Source organism: Aotus nancymaae, unplaced genomic scaffold (assembly GCF_030222135.1).
Source record: "Aotus nancymaae isolate 86718 unplaced genomic scaffold, 86718_ANA_hifiasm-v0.15.2.pri h1tg000012l, whole genome shotgun sequence".
NCBI classification, from domain to species: domain Eukaryota; kingdom Metazoa; phylum Chordata; class Mammalia; order Primates; family Aotidae; genus Aotus; species Aotus nancymaae.
In genome coordinates, this window is record NW_026988423.1 from 40402744 (window position 1) to 40413648 (window position 10905).

At 43.5% G+C, this 10905-nt stretch overlaps 1 protein-coding gene across 1 annotated transcript in view; it reads right to left on the bottom strand.

Annotated features, from left to right (window-relative positions):
- SEPTIN14 (septin 14) overlaps positions 1-9100 on the bottom strand; it is a 34126-nt gene extending 25026 nt beyond the window's left edge. The window contains exon 1 of the mRNA XM_064375323.1: positions 9041-9100. Within this exon, the coding sequence (XP_064231393.1) occupies positions 9041-9061 (21 nt within the window). The 5' untranslated portion in view covers positions 9062-9100. The remainder of the gene's footprint in view (positions 1-9040) is intronic.
- Between the last annotated feature and the right edge of the window lie 1805 nt (positions 9101-10905).

A 10905-nucleotide genomic window follows, 5' to 3' on the forward strand; every position in this document is an offset into this window, starting at 1 on the left:
CTGGAGTGCAATGGCACAATCTAGGCTCAGGCTCACTGCAACCTCCACCTCCTGGGTTCAAGCAAGTCTCCTGCCTCAGCCTTTTGAGTAACTGGGATTACAGGCACCTGCCACCACGCCCGGCTGATTTTTGTGGTTTTAGTAGAGACAGGGTTTCACCATGTTGGCCAGGCTGCTCTCAAACTCCTGGCCTCAGGTAATCAGCCCACCTCAGCCTCCCAAAGTGACTGGATTACAGGCATGAGCCACTCACCCAGCCTGGTTATCTTATTCTAAAGGCTGTGTGTGTGCGTGTAAGAGCAACTAGCAAACAAATATGTTTATTTTTCTTTTGTAAAAAGACATTATTTCCACATTGGAAGTTGAGTTTTTGCATATTTGAGGTTGAATTTTTACCCACAAAGATTTTTCCTAGTGCTTCAATATGATCACTCCTGTCTTTTGCATTTGCACTTAAATAGTGAAACTTTTTAGAAAATAACAATATACAATATTATAAAATGTTTTATTACTGTTAAAATACCTTATTAAATGACAGTTCCACAAAATCGATATCTGTAACATAGTAGAAATACATAAATATAAATTTTAGGCAGACTGCTTTTGTTTTAGGTTGCTGAAAGCACATCTTTTAAAAAATCCATGGACAGGCCAGGTGCAGTGTCTCATGCCTGTAATCCCAGTACTTTCGGAGGCCAAGGCGGGTGGATCATCTGAGGTCAGGAGTTCAAAACCAGCCTGGCCAACATGATGAAACCCTGTCTCTACTAATAATACAAAAATTAGCCAGGTGTAGTGGTGCACACCTGCAGTCCTAGCTGCTCAGGAGGCTGAGGCAGGAGAATTGCTTGAATCCGGAAGCCAGAGGTTTCAGTGAGATGAGATTGCACCATTGCACTCTATCCTGGTTGACAAGAGGGAAACTCTGTCTCAAAAAAAACAAATCCATGGACAAATCCAGGGCTGTAATATTATAGCATAGACAGTCAAAATTGTGTAAACTTTAATATCTAAAAATAAAAGTTTCTCCAGTAAGGACCAGACAACCGCTAGAGTAGATTTAAGCCTAACGTAAATGTTTGTGGTCATATTAGTGAGAAAGCTAGAAAAGACATCCTCCAGTGTGTGTGTGGGGGGTCCCTCAGTCCCCGCCCCGCTTTCTTTCTGTGTCCTGACCAAAAATCTTAGAGTGCCTTGGCCTCTCTGTGACCCAGCCAACTGCAGAGTTTTCCCAGTAGGCTTGAACCAAAACTGGGACCTTGGACATTCACAGCCACTAATCAAGGTATCCAGATTGTTCCCAAAACACTGCAAGAAACTGATCCCCAGCCCTAAGCCAAAATCCTTAAACCCTCATAAAAACTCTATAACCTGTACTTTGGAAAGCCGAGGCAGGAGGATTGCTTGAGGCTAGGAGTACAAGAGCAGTCTGAGCAACATAGTTAGACCTTGTCTCTTCAAAAAAATTTTTTTAATTAGCCAGGTTTAGGGCCAAGCACAGTGGCTCATGCCTGTAATCCCAGCACTTTGCGAGACCAAGGTGCATAGATCGCCTGAGGTCAGGAGTTCAAGACCAGCCAGGCCAACATGGTGAAATGCTGTCTCTACTAAAAATACAAAAATTAGCCAGGTGTGTTGGTGAGTGCCCATAATTTCAGCTACTCGCGAGGCTGAGGCTGGAGAATCACTTGAATCCTGGAAGTGGAGGTTGCAATGAGCCAAGATCCTGCATTGTACTCCAGCCTGGGCAACAAGAGCAAAACTCCATCTAAAAATAAAGAAATTAGCCAAGTGTGGTGGCAGCACCTGTAGCCCCAGCTACTCAGGTGGCTAAGGTGGGAGGATCACTTGAGCCCAGGAAGTTGAGGCTACAGGGAGCCAGGATCTGATGAAAAACAAAAACAAACACACAAAAACCAAACAACAGCAACAACAGAAACTCTACACTGTGAACAAAGCCAGATAGAACACCTCTTTTCTCCTGCTGTCCATCACGAGCACTGCCGCGGCACTCTGTACGCTCCCTCATAAATGCCTTGCATTTCAGTACTTCAGCCTGTGAATTCCAACCAGTCCCATCTCAGAAGTGTTTGGGGCACTACCCTATGGGAATTCCCCTGCTGCCACTTTGGGGGCGGCTCCAGCCGGACTTGAAGTTGACATAACATAGTGATGGTAAATCATTAACATAAAGAAATGGAAACTTTTGGCTGGCTGGGCACGGTGCCTCATGCCTGTAATCCTAACACTTTGGGAGGCTGAGGCAGATGGATCACATGAGGTCAGGAGTTCGAGACCGGCCTGGCCAACATGATGAAACCCCATCTCTACTAAAAATACAAAAACTAGCTGGGGTGGTGGTGGGTGCCTGTAATCCCAGCTACTCAGGGGGCTGAGGCTGGAGAATTGCTTGAACCCAGGAGGTTAAGGTGTCAGTGAGTGAGATCGTGCCTCGGCAACATAGCTGCATTCCAGCTTGGGTGACAGAGAGAGACTCTGTCTCAAAAAAGAAAAGAAAGAAATGGAAACTCCCTATGTCAATAATTCCTCAGATGTTCAGATTTAAGGGGAAAGGCATTCATTGCAAGAAGAACTGACCAACTTGATAAAGAAGACAGCCACATGCAGTGGCTCACTCCTGTAATCCCAGCACTTTGGAAGGCCAGGGCAGGCGGGCCACCTGAGGTTGGGAGTTCGAGACCAGCCTGACCAACAGGGTGAAACCCCATCTCTACTAAAAATACAAAATTAGTCAGACGTGGTGGCACCATGCCTGTAATCCCAGCTACTCCAGAGGCTGAGGCAGGAGAATCACTTGAACCCAAAAAGCAGAGGTTACAGTGAGCCACAATAGCACCATTGGATTCCAGCCTGGGAAACAAGTGTGAAACTCTGTCTCAAAAAAAAAAAGAAAAGAAAAAGAAAAGACAAGCAGGGCATTGTGACTCGTGCTGTAATCCCAGCACTTTGAAAAGCTGAGTCTATCAGATCACTTGAGCCCAGGAGTTCCAGACCCACCCTGACAATATCGCAAGACCCCCGTCTTTACAAAAAATTAAAAATTAACCAGGCATGCGGGCACGTGCCTGTGGTCCCAGCTACTTGAGGCTAAGGTGGGAGTATCCCTTGAGCCAGGAAGGTCCAGGCTACCGTGAGCCTTGTTCGTGCCACTGCACTCCAGCCTGGGCAACAGAGTGAGACCTTGTCTCAAAAAAAGGAAAAAGAAAAAGACAGTAGCCCCACACCCTTGCCTACATCTTTATATAACGGTCTTTGTGAAAATTCGAGATTTTACATATCTGGAAAATGGCTAGATGATAACAGGTAACCATGCAATTAAGGGTGTGTATTCCTGACTATTGAATGTATTACTAAGTAAGAACTTGAAGCCGCTCTTAATTTAACTAGAAATCGAATTTATTTCAACTACTTTGTGACATCTGAGATTAAGTACAAAGTATCTTTTCAGTTTGAACAATACATAGCAGAAGTTGAGACTCCTTGGTTAAAGGAAACCCAACTTAGAACTTTTTCTCTCTAAAACTAAATAAAGTTGAAGCCTAAATAAAGTTGTCTTCAACTAAGTAAAGTTGAAGACAGCGTGTTTTATTAGAGCTGAGTGCAGAAAAGAAACTGATAACATGACAATTTCCTTTTTATGTATATTGGCCCTCGAGTTTTACAAAAGAAGGCATACTCTTAACCTTTTCTTTTTGAGAGACAGGGTCTTGCTCTGAGCCCCTGTCTGCAGTGTGGTGGCACAACCACGGCTCACTGCAGCCTCAGCTTCCCACGCTGAAGCGATCCTCCCACATCAGCCTCCTGAGTAGCTAGGACGACATGCTGTCATGCCTGGCTACTTTTGTCTCCTTTGTAGAGATAGGGCCTCACTATGTTGTTCAAGCTGGTCTCCAACTTCCAGGCTCAGGCAATCCTCCCTCCTCAGCTTCCCAAAGTGCTGGGATTACAGGCATGAGCCATCATGTTTGGCCTTTCTAAATTTTTTATGAAAAATAATTTTAGACTTATGGAAGACTTGCATGAAGATTACAGAGAAAAAATTGAGGCATCATCATTTTCCCAAGGCCTCACAGCTAGCAAGTAATAGGGTCAAGTTTGTGAAAGCAGGCAGCCTGAACCCACTGACCATGCTTTTTTTTTTTTCTTTTTTTTTTGAGACGGAGTTTGGAGTTTTGCTCTTGTTGCCCAGGCTTGAGTGCAATGGCGTGATCTTGGCTCACTGGAAACTCCGCCTCCTGGATTCAAGCAATTCTCTTGCCTCAGCCTTCCGAGTAGCTGGGATTACAAGCACCTGCCACCACGCCTGGGTAATTTTGCATTTTTCACTAGAGATGGGGTTTCACCATGTTGGCCAGGCTGTTCTCAAACTCCTAACCTCAGGTGATCCACCCACCTCGGCCTCCCAAATTGCTGGGATTACAGGCATGAGCCACCATGCCTGGCCCTGCCCATGCTTTTAATCACAGAAAGTTCTGAACATTTTTCCCAAGGTCACAGATACCTAGCAAGTGATAAAGCAAATATTCAAAAGCCACTTCCACTGACAAGTCCTGTGACCTTTATATATACAAAAATTAAAATTCCTTCTATAAAGATATAACTACAACGTTGCACGTTTTGGGTTTCACAGACATTCAACAGACTGATTTTCTGTGCAATCAAACTGAACTACAAAAAAACTACTGAATAATTAGAAAAATGAAGCAAATGAACAGAGTCTCATATCAGTTTTGAGATTTTGCTGAAACCATGGGGCTTAAGTGGCCTGTTGAAAGGAAGTCCTCATGTGTCCCAAGTTTTGGCTGGAAAGAATTATGCTTTTCTTAGCTGTTTCTATATAACAAGCAGTAGCTGCCTGCAGGCTCTTGTATTCTGAATCCTCTCGGATAGAATCTGTAGCCAGGATCAAAAAAGACTTCTGTTTCACACCATCAGTGGTACTAGTCAAACATCAGTGGGATTATTTACAGTATCATATAGTAAATTTTATTTTTAAAAATACAGGCATCCCCTATTATCCACAGTTTCTCTTTCTTCTTTTTCTTTACTTTTTTCCTTCCTTTCCTCCCTCCCTTCCTTCCTTCCCTTCCCTTGTCTCTCTACCTCTGTCTCCCTCCCTCTCCGTCCCTCTCCCTCTCCCTCTCCCTCCCCCAGCCCCCTCCCCCAGCCCCCTCCCTCTCCCTCTCTTTCTTTTCTTTCAACAGGGACTTGATCTATTGCCCAGGTTGACATTATCTTGGCTCACAATAGCCTTGAACTCCTGAGCTCAAGTGATCCTCCAACCTCAGCCTCCCAAGTAGCTGGGACTACAGGTGCACACCACCATGCCTGGTGGCTAATTTTTGTATTTGTTTTTTGTAGAGATGGGGTCTCACTACATTGCCCAGGCTGGTCTTGAACTCCTGAGCTCAAGCGATCTTCCCGTCTCAGCCTCCCAAGGTGCTGAATTACAGGCATGAGCCACAGAGCCCAGCCCAATTTCACTTTCCACAAGTTCCCATGATCAACAGCAATCCAAAAAGAGTAAATGAAAAATTCTAGGAACACACAATGTGCAAGTTTTAAACTGCATGTCATTCTAAGTACTGTGATGAAATGTCAGGTTAAGCGACCCCATCTCAGCCTGGATATGAATTATCCCACTATTTGCCTCATTTTATCTCAACATGTAGCAACGTATTATCTCACGTCATCATAAGCAGAGTGAGACAGTACAATAAGATATTTTGAGGCCGGGTGTGGTAGCTCAGGCCTGGAATCCCAGCACATTGGGAGGCCGAGGCAGCTGAAACACCTGAGGTTAGGAGTTCGAGACCAGCTTGGCCAACATGGTGAAACCTTGTCTCTACTAAAAATACATAAATTAGCCAGGTGTGGTAGTGAGCACCTGTAATCCCAGCTACTTGGGAGGCTGAGGCAGGAGAATCGCTTGAACCCAGAAGGCAGAGGTTTCAGTGAGCTGAGATCGCACCACTGCACGCCAGCCTGTTCAACAAGAGTAAAACTCTCTCTCTTTCTCAAAAAAAAAAAAGATATTTTGAGAGACAACATTCACGTAACTTTTAATACAGTGTATTTTTATAATTGTTCTGTTTTATTATTACTTACTATTGTTAGCGTCAGTCTTCATCTAAGAAACCAACAATAGTGACTAATAATAAAAGAGAACTGCATCTCATTTATAAATAAAACTTTATCGTAGGTAAATATGCATTAAAGAAAGCATAGCACGCCGGGTGCGGTGGCTCATGCCTGTAATCCCAGTACTTAGGGAGGCCAAGGCAGGCGGATCACAGGGTCAGGAGATCAAGACCATCCTGGTTAACACGGTGAAATCCCACCTCTACGAAAATACAAACAAAGAAAGTTAGCCAGGTGTGGTGGCATACGCCTGTAATCCCAGCTACTTCAGAGGCTGAGGCAGGAGAATTGTTTGAATCCAGGAGACGGAGGTTGCAGTGAGCCGAGATTGTGCCACTGCACTCCAGCCTGGGCGACAGAGTGAGACTCTATCCCAAAAAAAATAAAAGGGAAAAGAAAAGAAAAGACGAAAGCATAGTATATATCAGGCTCCATATCATGCATGGTTTCAGGCATCCGCTGGGGGTCTTGGAACTTAGCCCCAAGGGGGCTACTCTATAGGCAAATGGTCATGATCTAGAAGGTTAGTCAAGGTCGAAATCTATCAAATATGAATTATCTCCCCCCGCAATCAAAAAATTTATATGTTGAAGCCCTAACAACCTACCTCAGAATGTGACTTTAACTGAGATAAAGGCTTCATAAAGGTGACTAAAAAGTGAGACTGAGCAAGGTGCGGTGGCTCACACCTGTAATCCCAGCACTTTGGGAGGCCAAGGTAGGCAGATCACCTAGGATCAGGAGTTCAAGACCAGCCTGGCCAACATGGTGAAACCCCAGCTCTACTAAAAATACCTGAATTAGCCAGGTGTATTGGTGTGCGCCTGTAATCCCCGCTATTCAGGAGACTGAAGCAGGAGAATCGCTTGAACCTGGAAGGCAGAGGTTGCAGTGAGCCAAGATCACGCCACGGCACTCCAGCCTGGGTGTCAACAGAAAAAAAAAAAAAAAGAAAAAATGAGACTGTTACAGTGGAGCCCAATCCAAACTGACTGGCGCCCCTAAAAGACAAAATGTGGGCACCCAGGAGACACCAGGAGAAATGCCATGTGAGAGCACAGAGGTAAGGCGGTCATCTGCCAGAAAGAAAAGAGATTTCGGAAGAAAGCACGTCTTCTGACACGTTGATCTTCTAGCTTCTGAGACTGAGGAAATACATTTCCTTTGTTTAAACCACCCAGTCGATGGTATTTTGCTATGCTAGCCCTAACACGCTACTGCAAATGCCTTAAATATTAACAGAAAAACTAATTAGGATATCTACATATCTTACAAAATAACAGGTACAGTCATACACCACATAGTGGCATTTCAGTAAATGGTGGGCCACATATGTGATGGTGGTCCCATAATATTATAATACTGTACCTTTGCTTTTTGTTGTTGTTATTGTTTATTTATATGTGTATTTTTTTATTTATTTTGAGACTGAGTCTTGCTCTGTCACCCAGGCTGGAGTGCAGTGGTGCGATCTAAGCTCACGGCAGCCTCTGCCTCCCGGGTTCAAGCAGTTTTCCTGCCTCAGCCTCCTGAATAGCTTAGATTACAGGCACCCACTACCACACCCAGCTAATATTTTGTATTTTTGGTAGCGATGAGGTTTCACCATCTTGGCCACGCTGGTTTCGAACTCCTGACCTCAGGTGGTCTGCCTGCCTCAGCCTCCTAAAGTGCTGGGATTACAGGCGTGAGCCTTCACGCCTGGCTATTTATACATCTATTTATTTAATTTCTGGATTCGGGGATCTGTGTGCAGGTGTTGAAATTAGATACATTGCGCATTAGTCAGGTTTTGGCTTCTAGTGTGCCCATCACCCAAACAGTGAGCATTGTGCCCAAGAGATCATTTTTCACATCTCAACCTCCTCCCACCCTTCCTCTTTATAAAGAGCCCAGTGTCTATTATTTCCGTCTAATACTCTACCTTTTTTCATGTTAAGATACAGAGATGTGGCCAGGCACAGTGGCTCACGCCTGTAATCCCAGCACTTTGGGATACCGAGGTGGGCAGATCACTTGAAGTCAGGAGTTCAAGACCAGCCTGGCCAACATGGTGAAACCCATCTCTATTAAAAATACAAAAATTAGCCAGCCATGGTGGTGCAGATCTGTAGTTCCAGCTACTCGGGAGGCTGAGGCAGGAGAATCACTTGAACCTGGGAGGCAGAGGTTGCAGTGAGCCGAGATCACACCACTGCACTCTAGACTGGGAGACAGTAAGACTCCATCTCAAAAAATTAAAAAATAAAATAAAAACAAAACAGATGCACAGATATGTACCATTATGTTATAATTCTACAGTATTTCATGCAGTACCAGGCTGTCCAGGTTTGTAGCCTAGGAGCAATAGGCCATACCATAGAAGACTATAGCATAGGTGTGTAGTAGGCTATACCATCTAGGTCTGTGTAGGTAAACTCTATGATGTTGCATAATGATGAAATCACCTAAAGATACGTAACTGCACTTGCATCCAAGTGCCTTCCAAGTTGTGTTATTATCTCAAAATTAATATTACATCATGAAAGGTTGGGACCAGGTACAATGGCTCACGCCTGTAATCCCAACACTCTGGGAGAGCGAGGTGGGTGGATCACTTGAACCCAGAAGTTTGAGTTCAGCCTAGGCAACATAGTGAAACCCCGTCCCTACAAAAAAATACAAAAATCAGCCAAGCTTGGTAGCATGCTTCTGTGGGCCCGGTTACTCGGATGACTGAGACGGGAAGATCGCTTGAGCCCAGGAAATTGAGGCTGCAATGAGCTATGATTGCACCACTGCTGTCCAGCCTGGGTGACAGAGGAAGACCTGTCTCAAATATAGAAAAGAAAAAAAAAAGGAAAAAGAAAAGAAAGCTTGGTGAATTTACCAAACATACCTTACTGTCAAGGTTCTTCATTGTTAACAGATCAAGAGACTTCAGGGAATGTCCTGTAGGTGAAATGAAGTACAGACACACGTGGACACGAGAATCGTGGTACCCAAACAAGGAACGTTTAATCTTCAGCTCTTCCTGAAGATAGGCCTCAAACTGGGCATCTATGTAGTCAACTATTGGTTGGTGGCTAAAAAAATAATTTATACATTTAGCATAATGGATTAATAAAATCTAAAGCCTGCTTTTGACTGCTTAATAAACAGTTAACATGTATGCATGTATACAAAGCTGTTTGCTGTAGTAATAAAACGTTCATAACATGTCCATACAAAGATGTTAATTCCGAACCAATAATCAGGCTCATGCTTTACTCTACTCTATGGTTATATAAAATGTAAACATAGAGGGAACAGGGGACTAGTATCCAGACTGTAGAAATAACACAAGCAAATAAACAACAACAAATAATCCCATTAAAAAGCGGGCAAAGGACGTGAATAGACATTGTTCAGAAGACCAACATACAGAGTAAAACCACAATGAGATATCATCTTACCCCAGTCAGAAGGGCTGTGGTTAAAAAGATTAAAAATAAAACAGGCCAGGTACAGTGCTTCATGCCTGTAATCCCAGCACTTTGGAAGGCCAAGGTGGGAGGCTCCCTTGAGGCCAGCGGTTTGACACCAGCCTGGGCAACATAGCAAGACCCCATCTATACAAACAATTTTTAAAATTAGCCAGGCACGGTGGCATGCTCAAGAGTCCCACTTACTCAAGAGGCTGAGGTGGGAGGATCACTTGAGCTTGGGACGTAGAAGCTGCAGTGAGCTGAGATTGTGCCACTGTGCTCCAGCCTGGGTGACGGAGTGAAACACTGTCTCAAAAAATAATAACGAAAGTAAATAAATAACACAATTTGGCAAGGATACAGAGAAATGGGAACCCGTAGACACTGTTGGTGAGAATGTAAATTAGTACAACCTGTATGGAAAATTTGTACAAATGAAGTTAAATAAAGATATAAGGAAATAAGCTAAAACTAATAGAAGCTATAATTTTTTACTATAACTGGTTAAACAAAAATCTTGTAAGAAAATCAATTATATACAAAAGTTTAATCTCATAAGAAAAAAACATTACTTAGGAAAATGTTAAAATATAGAAGAAAAGGTATTACTTATACAAATTAGTGTATGGCAAAGGAAGGCAAATTCCCCGAAATAAGAAATCTTTTTTAATTTAAATAAGAAAACACTAACCTGGCTTCTTTGTTCATTTGATCACCATACCCTACTGTTTCCACAACAGTCAATTTCAACTGAACGTTGCTTTCCTGAAGTTCATATGTCTGTATTTGAAGACCAACAGTTGAGTAAAAGTGCGAGGATTTGTTATCTTTCAAGTTAGTATTAAACAACGTGTCAATCAGGGTTGATTTTCCAATTCCAGTTTCCCCTGTAATAGACAGAGATTCATTGTCATAGGGGCACAAAGGGGCTAAGAAGAAGCCACGCTTTGAATTCCTACAGTGGTTTTTAAACTCTTAGAAAGCTGAACTCATAAAAGTAGAGAGTAGAGTACTGGCTACCAGAGGCTGGGGGAGCAGGGAGAGAGGAAAGGTTGGTCAAAAGGTATGGCATTTTGTTTACTTTTATTTTAGGTTTGGGGGCACATGTGCAGGTTTGTTATACCAGTCAGCTTACCTCATGAGGATTTGTTGTACAGATTATGCTGGCATCGAGGTGCTAAGCATAGTACCCAATAGTTATTTTGTCTGATCCTCTCCTTCCTCCAAACCTGCTCCCTCAAGCAGCACCAGTGTCTATTATTCCTTTTTTTGTGTCCGTGTGTTCTCATCATTTAGC